Source organism: Kryptolebias marmoratus, linkage group LG6 (assembly GCF_001649575.2).
Source record: "Kryptolebias marmoratus isolate JLee-2015 linkage group LG6, ASM164957v2, whole genome shotgun sequence".
NCBI lineage: Eukaryota > Metazoa > Chordata > Actinopteri > Cyprinodontiformes > Rivulidae > Kryptolebias > Kryptolebias marmoratus.
Window position 1 is genome coordinate 28,504,614 of NC_051435.1, and position 18,467 is coordinate 28,523,080.

The 18,467-nt window shown below is 37.3% G+C and overlaps 1 protein-coding gene across 7 annotated transcripts in view; it reads right to left on the minus strand.

Annotated features, from left to right (window-relative positions):
• enox1 (ecto-NOX disulfide-thiol exchanger 1) overlaps window positions 1-18,467 on the minus strand; it is a 142,579-nt gene that overhangs the window by 37,740 nt on the left and 86,372 nt on the right. For all 7 annotated transcript variants that reach the window (XM_037976116.1, XM_017436171.3, XM_017436167.3 and 4 more), the window contains 3 exons: window positions 7,375-7,542; window positions 5,156-5,362; window positions 4,814-5,047 (listed from right to left, as the gene is read on the minus strand). In XM_037976116.1, the coding sequence (XP_037832044.1) occupies window positions 4,814-5,047; window positions 5,156-5,362; window positions 7,375-7,542 (609 nt within the window). The remainder of the gene's footprint in view (window positions 1-4,813; window positions 5,048-5,155; window positions 5,363-7,374; window positions 7,543-18,467) is intronic.

The window sequence follows — 18,467 nt, forward strand, 5'->3', positions numbered from 1 at the left end:
TCTTCAGAAGAGGTAGAGACAGAGCAACAGAAGAAACATCAAAGAAGAAGATAAGAACAGTGATGGTGGTGGAAATTATATTATGAGTATTACTGCACGTCCCACCGGGAGGAGGCCCAGAGGAAGACCCAGGACACGCTGGAGGGACTATGTTTCTCGGCTGGCCTGGGAACGCCTTGGGATTCCCCCGGAGGAGCTGGCCCAAGTGGCTGGGGAGAGGGAAGTCTGGGTCTCCCTGCTTAGGCTGCTACCCCCGCGACCCGACCCCGGATAAGCAGAAGAAGATGGAATGTAATGAATGGTATTACTGCAGTCACATGTACAAAACTAGTTGTGTACTAGTTACAAAACAGATAAAAAGCACATTTTCTACTTCATGTAACAACAACAGTCTTCACGATGTATCTGCGTTCTTTGATTAACTGGAAGAAAACTGAGAGAAAAAAACCCAAAGTTTCAACTTCATGTAAATGTATCAAAAGTTCTAGTGTTTAATGTTTTGAAGACTTTTAAGGAAGTATTATTTTGATTGTAATCTGCAACTTTGGATGTCTAATATACTTCTCTACCTAAACATTTTATTTGACTTCCAGGAGAAAGTTTAGGCCCATAAACTGTTATTGTTATTTTTTTCTGATTAGTTAGCATTGATCTTTTGATTAGACTTAATATAAATGCTAAAAAAACTGTCTGAGTCTGAAGGATTCTGAGAAAGGGTAAAAATTTGAAGCATAGTTATGAAGGGAAAAGAAACTTGTAACCACTTTAAAAAGGGTCCTTTTATAAATGATTTAATAATGCTTTAATAACAGGTTATTAATGAATTTGTAAACATTTTGTGCTGCATTAAGAATAATTTATAAAACACTGTTAATACACTAAATCAGGCTTACTATGTAGCAAAATCATGTGCTGTAATTTTACTCATTAAAAAAAAAAAAAAAAAAAAAATATATATATATATATATATATATATATATATATATAGAGAGAGAGAGAGAGAGAGAGAGCTTTTTACAAATTATCTGTAGAGAACACCATCTTATAAAAATACAAATATTTTGTGGACAAACTTTACTGCTACTGGTTGATCTACATCCATCTGACCCTGCTTGCCTGGTTCAGGATGGTTGGTGGGGTTGGGGGAGCTTTTCCAAAACAGCAATTCATCCTGTGTTTGCATCTCTTTTCCAAATATAAAGTAGGTTTTTGGTGAAAATAAGTGGAAATTTTTAAAAACTTGGATCAGTCTAAGATCAAGATACAGAAATTTCCAGAAACAGTGACATAGCAGCTGCATAGATTTTCCACATGCCCACTAATCCAAAACAACAATGAAGCTGTTTTTTACAGTATTTTTCCTACATCTTAACCTGTTGTTACAAAGCTTTAACCACATGCTAAATGGTTAATAAATTATACCAAATTGTAAATGGTGTCAAAAAAACAAACAAACAAACAAAAAAGTCTTTAGCCAAGCTAAAAATGTTGTTGTTCATGTGGACTGTCTCGACACCTAGTGGCACCACATGGCACTACAGCATTTTTGTTAAAATTGTCTGAATGGCAGCTATCTTCTCTATATGATATGCCTGAGATGCCACAACAGGACAAATAATAATAATAATAATTGTCTGAGTGGAGTTATAAAGGAAAATAAAACAGGAAAAACATATATGTTTAAAAAAATTTCCAGATGTATTCAGTCTTACACCTAATTTAAGATCTCTGATTACCTAACATGCATGGTTTTGGCCTGTAGGAGAAAACCAAAGAAAATGGGGGAAACCTACACATCTGAAAAAGACATGTACAGTTCATGAAGAAAGGCCCCATCTGAGATTTGAACCTGAGACCTTCTTGACAGTAGTATGTAATGTTGCATTTTCAAAATGACTCTAATATATAATACATTTAGTCACAGTAATTACTGTAATAACACTAATAAGTAGGGAATTGGATTTCAGTGAGTTTAAATTGCACAAAATGACAAAATTGATTCCAGCCTTTCTGTGTTTTTACAAACAGACTGAAGAAAAACAACTCTCTGCTATAAACGTGAGCACACACAAGAGACGATGTTGAGCCACAGTAGAGTGGAGGATACACAGCGGAGGAGGAGCATTGACCTTCAAACTCCTCCACAGAAACATCCCGCATGTCACGTTTCTCACTCTGCACCTCCTCCCATCACTCCCACCACTCCCACACTCTGTCCTCCTCTGTTAAAACTTCTCACATGAAAAGTAAATGAAAGGAAGATTCAGAGCAGGGCCAATGGGGGGGCTATAAAAAAGTCAGTGCATGACTTTCAAATATTACTCACCAGGTTCACAAAGTTCTGTTAAATGTAGGTTAAGGAAAAGTGGGCTGATTTCAAAAGAAGTTCAGTAACAACCTAAACATCTTACCTGCCTTTGAAATACCACTTGAATTATTCATTCTCATGACTCATCCCTTTTCAACACATTCCTATGGAGGTCATAAAAAGAGGGACAAAAACAACATATCCTTGAGATAAACTTAGATAGGCTCATGGTTAGTTGGTACCAAATCATACCTTTGCAGCTTTGGTCAACATGTACCCATACATTTAGGGTACAAAAAGAAGCAGATCTCTTTGTGCCCACCTTGTCAGCCGCCTAATGTTGATGATTTACACTTTTGAAGTGTACACTTTTGAAATAAAGATAAGATATTATTATTATTATTATTATTATTATTATTATTATTATTATTATTATTATTATTATTATTATTGCATAGGCCTGGGCATTTGTGGTTATAGCCCCGAATGTTTCCTGAATAAGCTTGGTTCTCAAGACAGATGATTCGTAAAAACTATATGACAGTTTATTACGTTTACCTAAAACTCAAGCAGGTTAGGTTGTGTTTTCTCTATATTTCATACAAGCAGTGTCTGCTTCAATACATATAGTATTTACTGTACTAACCACAGACTGAGGCTGAACTGAGAGCATAATTATGCAGAGAGAGGTGATTACTGAGTGAGTGAAGCTGGAGCTGATGAGTATGTCAAGGACAGGTGTGTCTGAACCTGGAGCATGAAAAAGTAAAGGAGCCAATCAGCAGTGAGCGAGAATCAAACCAAGTAAACTGAAATATGCTGAACAACTTAAAATACCTGCAACAAGGAAAGGTACTAATATTAAATACAACAAATAAACTCAAACTAGTAGAAAACACACCAAAAAACAGGATTATGACATACTAATAACTATATGCATCAATTCATCCATTGCCTGTATTGTGTGTATTTTACACATTGTGACTGAGTCATTATGCACACCCACAAGGTAGGTAATTGTTGTTGCAGCATTTAAGCAGTGACTGTTTTTAACAGGGGTTTATTTAAAATAAATATTTGCAACAAAGATAAGCACAGCTTGGTCCCATGCAGGATGCCATGGAGCTGGTGCCTATAGTGACACATGCATGAGTACATGCAGAGTTGTTCATAGTGTTCTTAGAGTTGTTGTAAGTGCATGAGCGTGAAATGGGAACAGTTTCATAAACAACTGGTACAAAACATTGATCATTGTGTACAAAGTCAGGGTTTGATTCAGCAGCGTTATGAGCACATACAAAATGGTGCAAACAAGATTTATTAAACCATCTTTCCTGTTTTATAGAGAAGCTCTCTCATGTTGGCACAGTGTCTGACTTTTTCACACTGATGCACACAAACTGTTGTTTGTATCTTTCTGATCTCGGTGGACACAAACTGTGATGACAAAAATCAATAATTGTGCCGTTTCCGGAAAGATTGATTTGCTTTTATTATTAGACTTCCCAGCAGGTGATGTGAACAGTTTTTAGAGCACAAGCACACTGATAGAGAGAAGTGTGACAATAACAAAAACTCAATATCCTCTGCATGCTTTTTAAATAAAATTATTAATAAAACTGATTTCTTTCAAAATTGGTGTATCCATGGCAACAATTGCAGATTTTTCCCACATTTTTAAACAGATCAATAATCTCAAATGTGTGGTTGTTATTTTTACAGTTGATTAGAAAAGTATTCACCACTTTGATATTCTTTTGGTTTTTTTGCCTTACAACCTAGAATTTTATTTAATTTTCAGTTTGACTATAAATATTGAACCTACACACACAAAAAAACTCAGATAAATGAAGTTAAATGAAACTAAAAATAAAACATTTATTTTTATTAAGTCTAAAAAATAGACCTGTCCAGGGTGTCCCCAGCCTCTCGCACAGTGACTGCTGGGGATAGGCACCAGCTCCCCGCAACCCGGAATAGAGAAGCGGGTAAAGAAAATGGATGGATGGATGGAAGTCTAAAAAGTATAAAAGGTGCTGAGTGCATATGCCTTCACCCCATTTGCTTTGAAGCCCTAACCAAGTTGTGGAAAAAAGTGCTGTGATCAGATGAAATGAAAAATAAACTTTTTATTCGCCATTAAGAACAGCTCAGTGTCTGAGGCAAATCTACCACCTCTCATCCTGCTGACACCATCCCACAGTAAAGCATGATGGTGGCAGTGTCATGTTGTTGGAAATACATTTCATTGGCAGGGACTAGGAAACTGATCAAAGTTAAAAGAAAGAAGGATGGAGCAAAAAAAAGAAATTCTTAAGGAAACTAGGAATCTTCCATAGTTCCATGGAAGGATAGACTTTTGTAACATGTGTACTGTGCGCATCGACAATGCCACGCACAACAATAAAGCTGGCGCCAAATACACAATGAACAAAGAAGATTGGAAGTCAATTATTATGAATAGGTTTGCATCAAACTTCATTCAGACTTGAGTTACTATCTCACCTTTCAGTCTCTCTGCTAACAGCGCTGCCTCATGCTCAGTGTAGTGCACAATAGGAGGAGGGGACGCCGGGCGGAGGCGGTCCTCGTGGATCTTGCGACGGTGTCTTTCCTCTCTGGCCAGTAAGCGCTGTTTACACTCCCATTCATAAAGGTCATCTCTGGCTTGAGCAAAGTCCACATGGATCCTTCCAGAGTCCTTCTTATCAGTGCTGGATCCAATTCGCATTCTGTACCCTAAAGCAGTGGCAGGGGCAAAATTAGGTTTATTCACGCTAAATCTAAATCTAAATTTCAACTGTATTCAGGAGGAAGCATTCAAAGAATTAGATTAAACATGCTCACCTGACAAGTAGAGGGCTTTGTCAATCATGAACTCCTCACTGTAGCGGATGTGGCAGAAGTTCTTCTTGCTCTTACGGATGGCGGTGATCTCCCCGCACTGATCAAATACCTCCCTGATGATTTCCTCTGTGGCGTTCTCAGGCAAACCTCCAACAAATACTGTCTTACAACCAGGGGGGCGCTCTCGTGTTGATGGAGGGGGTAGATCTGCGGCGCAAAGACATCATCATGATAAGTGTCTTAGTTCTATGGTTACATCATTGTGAATGCTAAGAAACTGCAACAGCATCAGGAATTTAAAAGCCTGGACCAAAAGTGACTGCCATCAAAAAGGTCTTTGTGTTTTTAAAAACTATTAAAAATCTAGAAAATGAAATATTAGTAAATAGTAAAGACAGTTGGTCTTTTACAAAAGCTGGAACTGGTCACGCTTAATAAAATAAAACTATGCATATACCACTAAACTGCTAGTGTAGTTTAGCGGTATATTGCATGATGCACTAGTGCATCATGTATATATAAAAAAATATAAAAACACTGGTAAAAAATCCTGGCTGAAGGTATGATAATTCATGCTTGAAAGGGTTAATTTGCTACTCTTCCTGGAGTTTTTGGAAAACCCATGCACTCAGGTGGAGCTTAATTTGGTGCACTATGACTGAGTGGCAGTAAATTTTAAAGGCAAAGATAACATTTGCATAAAAAAACAAAAATATCTGTACAACTACGGGAGTTTGTCGAAATGAGTGAGAAAACCCAGCCTTCTGAGGAGCTGTATACTGTAGCACACATACTTCACAGAAACAATATTTAAAAGTTTAAATAGGTCATAGAAAGTTGAACTTTGCATGACTGAACTGGCCCTTCTGATATATTTTATCATTTTAACACAGCCATGGTTTTATGATTTTTAGTGATTTTACGACTAAATGTATATATCAGACTAACTTTCGAGTAGTCTAAACTTCTGCCTGAACAAACTCTTTTTACTATCACAAACTTTAAACTTTTAATAGAATTTACACTTTAAAACAGTCATTTTTGTCTTCTTTTACCCAGTTTGTCTATCCTGTTATATGACTTGTATTTGTTTCTCAGACTCACTCCAGAGTGCAGAGTTCACACAACTCTTACAGACTTATATTGTATCTGAGCTGAGAATTTTCTTTTCAGATTTTTTTACATTCTTATATCTCCTAAACAAAACCCTGTAGACACATACAAACGTAAATGTGTGACAACTAGACTGTATGTTTCTGAAGTGTTAAAGTTCTCAGGTCATCTATTTGAAGTTTATTAAAAGTTTTTAAGACCCGATTTAAAACTCAATAGTGAAGCCTTTTGCACCTCAACACGAGCTTGATTACCTTGAAATAACAGAATAGTCAACTCATGATCTCAAGATATACATATTAATTTAATTAAAGCCTAGAATTTCTTGAAGAAATGCATATCATCCACCTCCCTTTATGCCTGAGTGTTAAACTTAGATAATCTTATGTTAAAAAGGAAAGAGTTAAAGCTATTTTGGTCAGATCTTAAAAACAAAAATTTGCACAATGTTATGCAATATTGTGAGATCTTGCAAAATGTGTTAGCACTCAAAGTATATATAGTGAATGACTCAGCTATTGTCATATCAAAGTTTTGCTCAAAATCTGTAAATCTCATAGTTTTAAAGCCATTTTTGTGCTGGCTAATGTCAACTTGGTGTGGTAGCTGTCTTGAATTGTGTTGACAAGTGGTAATGAGTGGTAGATGTGTATCCAATGTTTAAAATTTAAATAAAACCTGTCTAGTGGTTCATGAGATATTTCACTAACATGACAAACAAAAGAACATGATCACAACGGCAAAAATATTATCGCCCTTTTGCTTTCAACACTAGTTGCAGGCAGGGTGACTCAATTTCTCTAGTCATTAATGATTACATTTTTGGTAAAAAAAAAAAAACTGAATGCAAGATATTTTCTGAGTCAAAATTTTGTCTGAAATGAATAGTTTTTCTTACAAAGAAAGGTTCTAAATACTTCCATTAATGCCAATATATTTTTTTCAGATATTTAGAATGTGGACTACTTTAATGCAAACCTAATGCACACCCAATGTGCTGACGTTTTTGAGCAACAGGTTGAAACAGCATTTTTTGTTTTTCAGAAACTCAAATCTAGTCTTTGAATGACTGTAATATCATTCAGAGTGAGTTGTTGGGTTCTTACTGGGGTTCTGGGGGAACAGAGTGCAGCTCTTGCAGTGGATGATCTCTTTGATAATGGGAACATCAGGTGGAACAGGTGGAGGTGGGACCAGGCTTATTCCTGCCATCATGGGGTTTATTGGTGCAATGAGGCCCAGACCAGGGTCAAATCTCTGGATGCACAGGGGGTCTATGGGCCAGTGTAGAAACAAACACAAGAGAACAAAACAGATTATATAAGATTTGCAAATCAAAAAATTAAATAACATACAGAGCAGTACATGACACTTTAAATTTTGGATGTTTCTTTTGCATGACAGTTTTTGGATTATTTCAAATGAACAATAAGAATGCAACACATTTTCAATTAAAAACCTAGGCTTTCTTGAAGGAAAGCATATTGCCCGCTGCCTTTCATGCATGCAAGTTATTATCACGTTATGTTGGGAAAAGACAAATTTATAGCTGTTTTTGGTCAGTTACGATAATAACTCTGGGTTTCTTCCATAGACCAAAAACATGCATCTAATTGGTAACTCTAAAATTATCCCTAAGTGTGAGTGAGAGTGTGAATGGTTGTTTGTCTCATTTGTCCCTTTGTGTCCCTGTGATGGACTTGTGACCTGTCCAGGGTGTTCCCCGCCTCTCACACAGTGATGGCTGGAGATAAGCTCCAGAAAGGCGAAGCGGGTAAAGAAAATGGATGAAAATAACATAATGAACAATATCCTTTAATATTTTGTGTGATCTGCTAGTGCTCGAACTTTGTTGTGAACAACTCTCAGGTACTTCCACATCAGATTTCTGCTCAGTATATGTAAAACTGTGACTCAGTCATAGCCATTTTTGTTTTTACTAAGACAAAAACATTGTTGTCCACCTTTTACCTCTCAGTGGTGGGTGACAGTTAATATGTTCAGTCATGGATATGAAATCCATTATGTCCACAAATACAACAAGCTAAAAGTCATGTACTCTATATGTACATGCCCATAAAAATGTATCCATGCAGAGTGCAGAAATTGATATTCTGTTATCATTCAGCCTTCTTTCTTTTATTTCTTGTTTCAATAATTGTGTTAAGAGTGGTGCAGTTTCCAGACTGGATTTCAGATTTTTTTTGGCTTTTTGACAGTCACTAAAAACGTGAAGTGTCTGAACAATTAATGGGATTGACATCTTTAGTGTCTGTGTGACTTAGACAACATACAGCAAACAGAACTTTGCAAACTGATCAAACCTTTAACTTAAACTCTAATAATACTTTCAGAAAATCATTGCTGGCACAAAGTAATAATATATAATACATCTCCTGTTAAAGGACTTCCTTCCAGCATGCTAACAGAGATGAGTAACTAATACTGAAACAGCCAAAACAGATTTGATCAAACTTACAATGGAAAGATATTAGCAAACAGGGTCTTCATGTTTAAAATCAGGAAAATTATTAAATAAAAAAATACTTTTATGAGTCTGAAATTTTATTTGACAGCACAAATTTAACTTTTTTTTGCAAAAGACAAAAAAAAAACAACAAAACAAAACCCCTCATACACACTACAGAAGAGTTTGCTTTTCTATGCCTTTACACCTCACTTTTTAGAAGCAAATATTATTATAACTCTAAAGCAGTTATATGCTAATGCACCTGTGATACAGGCAGGTATAAAGTGTTTATCCATCCAAGTATAACCATAGGTCCTGGTTAACATAATGTACATGGTGTTTCTTTCATGTTTTTGAAACGACAAGCTGTGAAGTGAGTTGTATCAATCTAGACACTTCATTTATACCCATTAATATTCAGTTTTTGCATTGAAAGGCTGATTCAATGTACTCAAACCACTGAGTTCCCTTTCAACAAGCAATGCGAAACAACTCCCACTGCTACATCATTTGGACTTCTCACATTTGAAAAGAGGATTGCATATTGACAATAAATGTCCATTTTACTCCAACACTATGTATGCATATATATATATATATATATATATATATATATAAGATTATCTAACACTCAGGCATAAAGGGAGGTGGATGATATGCATTTCTTCAAGAAATTCTAGGCTTTAATTAAATTAATATGTATATCTTGAGATCATGAGTTGACTATTCTGTTATTTCAAGGTAATCAAGCTCGTGTTGAGGTGCAAAAGGCTTCACTATTGAGTTTTAAATCGGGTCTTAAAAACTTTTAATAAACTTCAAATAGATGACCTGAGAACTTTAACACTTCAGAAACATACAGTCTAGTTGTCACACATTTACGTTTGTATGTGTCTACAGGGTTTTGTTTAGGAGATATAAGAATGTAAAAAAATCTGAAAAGAAAATTCTCAGCTCAGATACAATATAAGTCTGTAAGAGTTGTGTGAACTCTGCACTCTGGAGTGAGTCTGAGAAACAAATACAAGTCATATAACAGGATAGACAAAAATGACTGTTATATTGAAAGTTTATACTGCCACAACAACTTTTTGTTTTTCTTCTTTTAAAGTAAAAACTTAACCCATTCCTGGGTTCATCTTCACCAAGTGTGGCAGAAGATGAGTCTCAGCTATGAGCACACCAAATATTAGGTCAATATCTATAAAACTGACTGAGTTATAGCCATTTTTTGCAGTTGTTAAGGTTGCTTTTCTGTGGTGGCAACCTTCAATGGGGTTAACTCAGCAGTTGTAGATGTCTATCCCGTGATCACTTTCCGAACATTTTATTAAAACCCATTCAGTAGTTCATTAAATAGTTTGCTAACACAACAGACACAGGTAAAAATATTGCCATTTTATGTTTTTTAGCATGTGATAACTATCTTTAGAGGTGATATCTTGGTTTTCTAACATTACTGTACTGTTACAAATGCTTTGTTGGAGTCATTATCTACTTATTTAAGTCAGTTTGTTCCATGATGTCATATCAACGACAAAATACTTGTCTGTTTCATCTTTATTCTAAGAAAATAAGATTAAAACATTTAATACAGTATGTCCTATATACATGCAATAATAAGACAGCATTCTAAGCCTATTCAAGCCAACAGTAAAATCGTATACCACAGTATAATCTGAGAAAGGCTTAATGGTATTAAAAATTAATACTGCTCAACCCTATCAGATATAACCAAAATTTTGACTAAACACTGTCTTACTTGTGGTCATGTTGATTTTTGCTATAGCTGCGTTTTAGCCCAGAAAAATGTAATTCTGATGGTATAAGCCAGAGTGAACGGATTATTTTGAATTTTGTGAATGTCAGTGTAGAAAAGCTTAAAACTGGACTCTAATATATCAAGTACTATACATAAAAAATCTTAATCTTGTTATAACTAGGACAGAAAGCAAAATAAAGAGGCAAAAGAGAGAATAAAGCATTACTATGAAGAAGATAAAACACACACATACACAACCCCCGCCCCCCCCTGCAGATTGGATTTGTGGTAAAACAAAAAAAAAACTAGAAAATATAATCTGAAATGCTAATGGAATATGTGGGAGAGAGAAGCCTTGTGAGGATGAGAGGGAGGGAAGAACAGCTTGTCTTTTCTTGAGGACAAAGAGAAAGTGAGGACGAATGGGGAAGATAAACAATAAAAGGAGAGAAGCGACAGGAGCAATGTTTCTCCTGTCTGGGTAGAAAATAGAGCAGGCAGGCTAGAGGAGGGTGGTGCAGCACTGCATCTTCAACACTGCAATAACAAGGGAGCGAGAGGAACAAAACGTCAGCACAAAATCCTCCCTCCCCACTGCCCACACAGCCTCAACATCACAGAGAATAAAGTGATTCAAATCACATGAGAGGGAAGCTGTCACAGAAGGAAATGACAAATGTCCCTCACTGTAAATCCATACAAATAAATGCTTCTTTTTGCTTCTCTGTGCAGAGGACTGAGAGCTAACAGATCTGATTTACTGTGAAGGCTGTGAACATTTAAAACAGACAATAACATCAGAAAATTAGGTATTCTATATTTCAGTTCTTTGTGATAAAATATAAGACCCCCTTCACACTGGATGATGACCTTCTATGATGTAAAAATTCTGCCAGAATATGAATGGTTTCTGCAGGGTCTTTGGGAACAATGATTTGAACCAGGCACATCTGTAGTGATACAATGGCAATTTATCAATGTGATGGCAGTGTACCAGGGTCCATGGTGGGAGCGATGGTAAAGTATCAGTGATATGGGGTTAGCTCACACCAGTGTAGCTTGTGGTTGAGAAAGTGAACCAGGACTGGTAAGCTACAATTGGGACAGCGACAAGGTTATTGGATACAACCTAGAGTAGATGTCATACCCATTATGGCAGTGTCATGCTGTCATGGTGTGATCTTCCTGACACAGTCTGAGAGAGTAATGCTAAGGCAAGTGTACAAGATTAGGTGAGAGTGCAGAAGACCATCTAGAAGATTTTAGCTGTGTATTAAAGGTGTAGCAGTGTCATGAGTGCCTTCCCATTGAAAGAGGTTTTAAAAACTTTATGTATTCCAACTGCTTTCTGAACGGTTGTGTGGAGAGTTTAGCAGGGTTGTCCTCCAATGTGAGAGAGGCCTATCAAGATACTAAAATGAATGTTTTCTGTTTTATCAGTTGTGATCCATATATTGCCTATAGTTTTAGCTATTGGGGATATAATGTATTACAATTCTGGTTCAAAAGAATAAAAAGGGACTGCAATATAATCAACTCTAAATAAACTTAGCACAAAAAATAAAAGAAAATGTGTTTGATCATTTATTTGAAGCAATACTTCTTGGCCATAAATCTTATATTGTAAGAAGGCCTATTTATTTCCTATTATTTGCATGCAAATGCATTTTCCTAACACATTTGTTAGGAATATGCATTTGTGGGTTGAGCAGAATAGTTGAGTATGTGGGTTGAACCCATGAAAACTCCTAAAACCTTCTCTGCCAAAGCCAACCTGCCTTTTCTGTTATTGGTTCTTGCATGTTGTTGTTTATTGGATTGGATAATTGAAGTGAAGAAACACAACATATTGGCAATTTAACAATTTATTCATTTAACAAGCAAGGACCTTAGTAGCATGTGGAAGAACCATACACAGCCACAACAGCCTGGCAGCTCCGCCTCATGCTGCTCACCAGCTTAGTCACACATTCCTGGGGGATTGCATTCTATTCTCAACCCGCATTTGTCATAAGTCAGCTAATGTGGTTGTATTGATCACTCTGCAACAAACAGAATGCCTAACCCTCCGTGTTGTAAAGCACTTTGAGTCGCCTCGTGCTGAAAAGTGCTATATAAATAAATGTACCTACCTACCTACCTACCTAAGCTTCTCCCACAGGTCAGCTTTTGGAAATAAGGTCAGGAATGCAATTCTATCCTTTTTCACTCCCAAATTCTGGAGATACCCTTTGATGAACCTCGCTCTGTAAGAGGCAGGCTATGTCATCTTGAAAGATAATGTTTGGTCCCAGACTGTGGACATATGGAATTGCCACTGGTTGCTCATTGACAAGGCTCGGTAGGAACGGATTCAGAACAGACAGACACCTGTCTGGCTATGAGAGATGCTGGCTCTTGGATTAGCACGCTCTTCGTGCAGCTGGAGAGAACGCATTTTCTTTGCAAATGAGGCACCATTTAAGAGGAAATAAAATGGCTTTCCAGTGGTATAATATTTGTTGCTAAGAACTATTGTCAGAAATGTAAGAGATACTCAACCTAACACAAATTCCCTTAATTTTTGTGCTACGTTTTTAATGGGAAACAATTCCTTAAAAAATAAGTTTCACCTTGCATGTTTGCTTTTTAGTTTTATTCTGTCTTTTGGATTTTGCATTTATATATATTCCATCTCACCCTATTTGTTGCCCATGGGTGGTTCCACTTTCCCTTCAAATTTGGGTACTCTACCAGAGGCCTGGGAGCTTGAGGGTTCTACACAGTATCTTAGCTGTTCCTAGGACTGCACTCTTCTGGACAGAGATCTCTGAGGTTGTCCCTGGGATCTGTTGGAGCCACTCTTCCAGTCTGTGGGTCACAGCACCGAGTGATGACCACTGATGACCACTGGTACCACTGAGGCCTTGACTTTCCACAACTTCTCTATTTCCTCTTTCAGTCCTTGGTATTTCTCAAGCTTTTCGTGTTCCTTCTTCTTGATGTTAAAGTCACTTGGGACTGCTACATCTATAACCACTGCTTTCTTCTGGAACTTATCTATCACCACAATGTCCAGTTGGTCAGCCATCACCTGTTTTTCAGTCTGTATCTGGAAGACCCACAGTATCTTAGCCCTGCCATTCTCCACCACCTTAGGTGGACTTTCCCACTTTAACTGTGAGACTTCCTGTCGGGATTTGGGTTTTCTTTGTTTTGGGCTTGTTTCATGTTTATTTTGTTATTTGGTTGTGTGTGTTTTCTGTTTGGATTCTGTCTTGTCTCCTCAGTCTCCCTCCTGGTTTCCCTGCCACGCCCATCTACACCTGTCCAAACTTTGCAATCATGCCACCTGTTTCCACTTACCTCGTTTTCCTGTGTTTAAAACTTGGTCATTTTCTCCACCACCCCGTCGGATCATTGTTCATTGTTCTGTAGTCCTTGTCCTGTATCTTCCTGCTTTCCTGGTTGTAGTTTTTTGTGTTGCTGCCCTGTCAGCTTTTTGTTTTCGTTTTAATAAATTAGTTTCTTTTAGTTTTCCAGAATGAGTCTGCTTTCTGGGTTCGCCTCCGTCTCCGCCGTTCATGACACTTCCAGTCCATACTTGCTATATATGTGTGTATATTATTTGTTTATTGGGGTTTTGTGCTGTGCACTCCGGCAAAATTGTCAATACAACACAACATTATTGCATGACAAACATGCTTATTGCTCTGTTAGGCTCTAAGTTTTGTATTCTGACCTTTTAAATATCATGCTAAGCTATTACTATTTATCAACATATGACATTTGAAACAATAAGAGAGTGGTGAAATGTGCAGTAGGAATGGCAGATGGGTTCAAGGTGGGGGTGGGATTACATCAGGGATTGACCCCTTCTTGTTGGAAATTATGCTGGACAGGCTGACAGATGAGGTCAGACAGGTGTCCCCATGGACTTTATGTTTGCAGACAACATTGTGATCTGTAGTGAGAGTAAGGAGCAGGTGGAGGAGAGCCTAGAGAGGTGGAAGTATGCATATGGAGAGAAAAGAGAGATAGAAAATGAAAGTCAGCAGAAATAAGACAGGATGTGTGTGAATGAAAAGGATACAGGTGTAACAGTGAAGCTGCAATGATTTTGAAGGTGGATGAATTTATGTACCTGGGATCAACCACTGCAATGGTATGAATGCAAGAGAGGTGAAGAAGTGAGTGCAGACTGAGTATAGTTGATGGAGATGAGTATCAGGGGTGATTTGTTACAGAAGGAGAAATGCAAGAGTGAAAGGGAAGGTTTATAAAACTAGACCTCCTATGATGTTTGGTTTAGAATCAGTGGCCTAACAACAAGATAGGAGGCAGAACTGGATGTGGCAAGTTAATATTTTCACAACAAGTGACCAAAATGGACAGGATTAAAGATGAATACATCAGATGGACAGCTCAGGTTTGGATACAAAGGTAAAGAGACAAGACTGAGGTGGTTTGCACCAGATGCAGAGGAGGGATATTGAACATAATGGACAAAGAATGTAGAATATGGAGCTGCCAGGGAAGAGGAAACAGGATGATCACAAATAAGGTTCATATATGTAGTAAAGGAGGATATGCAAAGGGTTGGTGTCACAGAGGAGGATGTTGGCACAGGATGAGATGAGAAATATCCACTGTGGAGACCCTTAGAGAGCAGCTGAAAGAAGATTACTGTTTAAGTTTTCTCTAGTTTTACTACATTTCTAAGATCATTCTGCAACAGAGTTCTGAGGAATTTGTAAATTTGTTTTCCACTTTGTGGAGTTAAACCACATACAGTTAACTTTGACCTTACATGTAAAGAGTTTAATACTATGGTAATATGGCCTTTAGCCAGCAGACTGAAATATCTCAGTAACCATTGTCTATGATTTATGCTGCGCTCAAGATGAGCATGAATTCATGTTCTATCAGAAGTATGAATTTCAACTTTGAAAAGACCTGGATAGTTTTCAAAGCTGTTTAACGTCTCACAGGCGGACTACATGGTCCCTCAGGTAAAGTCATTCACCACTATCTGCTGAGCTGAGGCTGTTGGTGACATAGAGGAAATGTTGAGGTCATTCATAGTTTTTGAATTCAAAATTCAACAGGACTTTTTATTAGTGCTTAAAAACCAGTTTTTTTCTTGGATAGGCATGTTTTATTTTAAGCAGCTGTTCTTTGGTCAGCCCAAGCACTTTAATTCCTAACGTGTCTATATTTCCACTCAGCATTAAAGAACACCAAGTGCTGCAGGCTAAAGAGTTGTTAAATGCTTCCTGCGCAGCATTTTGTTTGGGGAAAAAAGTAAAAAAAAAAAAAAAAAACATGCACTATTATCAGCGATCTTCAGGCTTAGAAAAAGAAAAGGAAAAAAGAATGTGGTGAGATAATCTACTAGAAATCTGAGCAAGTGCTGCCTGGATGCATTAAGAGATTCTTCAAGTCTTAGGAAAACTCATTAAAAACACGTTCTGCTGTAACCTTGACAGTGTAATTGCATATCTTTGCGCCACACATTCATCATAATCACATGAGGTTGGTTTTCTCTCAGAGCCAAAATGAGTTGAGCCAGGTTCATTTCTCTGGCTGCAATCTCCGCTGCTGCTGCCAGAAACAAAAACAGAGGACGATATATAGAGAGGAAAAACAAAACACACACAGGAGGACAAGGACAATGAAAACCAGAGCAAATAAATAAAGAGAAAAGAGCTCTGACAGAAAAAAAGAAGTGTTTAAGCCTTTAAATGTGATTATTTTAAAACTGTTAAAAGCAGAACCGCTAAGAGACGTGAGCTGAGCCAGCTCTGCTGTGAGACATCTGGATGTAATTACATTAAAGGTGAAAGCTCATCAGTCAGGAAACGCACAGACATAGAAATGTAAGATTTACACTAACCCCAATTTTAACCTTAATTTATATAAACATCAAAATCTGATCTGGTTTTGACTTTTACCCATTCTGGATGATTACTCCGCTATGAGATAAAAAATCAGCCAGAAGGTGGAAGGTCTTAGTTAGGTCTTTAGATTTGTATTCAGAATGCAGTGGGTCTCTATTAGGTGTGACAGATCATGATATATCCACAATGATTGCACAAATGTCCTGTAGTGAGGTTGTGGTAGTGTATTATTCTGCAAGCAGCACATCAGGACTTAGATGGAGCTTATGAAGGTGTCGAGTTAGCATATCCAAGATGTGGGGATGATGCACACCAGTATGGCTTGGTCCTTAATAATTTGAAGCGGGACTGGCTATGTGAGTTTTAACAAAGCAACTAAAGGGCCGTTAACACAACTCACAACAGCACTCGTTTGTTTTGAAACATAAGCTTTCTGGACCCAGGTCTCAGAGTGGAGATTTTTGAACAACCATTTGCATTTCAAAGGAAGCTGCAATGTGTGAAATCGCACATGTGCACAATAGCTCTTCTGCACATGCACAACAACTAATAATAGCAGAGTGCTGTGTATGCTGCTCATGTAGCAGTAACCCAACCTCACTGTATGTCCAAACAAACGTTTGTTTTGGATGGAACTGTTTACATGCTCCAGCCTGCATGCATGTCAAGTTGAAAGCCTGGTATTAGTGTTGCCAGATATATGATAATTAGCATTTTTATGGACAACGCTGTTTGGTTCGTATCGATTTAGATTCTACTCTCTGTTCTTCTGGCTTTTACCCTTTGCCTGTCAATAGACTCTGCACTGTCTCTGCCCACCGCCCACGGTGGTCTTACCTGCCTGGAAGTCTCTCCAACTGCACGAAGAGTGTGCTAATCCAAGAGCTAGCATTTCTCATAGCCAGACAGTTATAATAAAATCCTTAAAACTTTGTCTGTGTCCACCTGTTCTGTTCTGAATATTTTGTGAAAGTAATCTGTTTTTTTTTCTGTTTGCACAATACAACAATCCATTTTGGTGGTTTGTCTTGGGCGATCAGAAACTTTGCAAAATGTGTAGTTGGCCTCATGTAGCCATTGGTTCCAACATCAGTGTGACATCTGAAAACCTTGCATGATGGGCAGTTTCACAATACAACCACCCAACCTCACAGACACCCAAAATGTGACTCCTAAACTTTTTCCAGTGCTGGTAATGCTGTCTAATGCACTATAAGGCATCTACTGTGTCTGCCGTTCCTCACTCACTGTTTTGACTGCTAGAAGTTCAAGCAACTGTCTGATTACACGGTCACCCCAACCATGGTGCCACTATGACTCTTGTTCCAAACATATCAGCTCCAACAGAATTATTTATAAACAATGATTTGCACGTGAACAAATCCAAATCGGATCATTCCTTTTACATGCTGAACTTTTTATTGTCTGTGATGTATTTAACTGAGAGGATTTGCTTAATTTACTTGTCATTATTTTCTTGTTAATAATGCTGAGCTATAAAAATTGTGATCTCACCTTTTGCTCTGTGTTGATGTTAATTGTAACTGTTCAGTTAATTCATTACTTTTAATTTTGTTAAATTATCACATTTTACAAATTATTCAAGAGCAACTTTCATTGCAACATTCTGACCAGTTTTTCAAGTCTGGTATAAATTTAATTTATTTACAGGCTCTGAATACTTTCATCACCATTTTTGACTTAAATGTCAACTTGTGTATTTTTGATTTGGGATAAAAAATGACACCTAAATGAACAAATGCTATATGAGATTCTCTTTATGCCTGGGGTGTTTTCTCTTTTCTAAGTTTTGCCACATGTTATTTAAAAAAGGAGAAAACAGCTGGCTGTCACCAGAAGTGGAGTTAAATAAGCATTACATAATCACTATTCTGTTTAACCTTTCTTTGTTTAACCATTCCCTCTTTGTTCGTCTGGATTGTGACTATGTTTATGCCCGTCCTTGTTTACAACAGATATGCCCTTCTTGTTGCAGCTTTGCTTAGTTAAATTCTGGCATTCAATTATTTAGACAATACTGTTGAAAAAAGACAACTCCTGTTCACCAGATCTTCACATACAGCAATT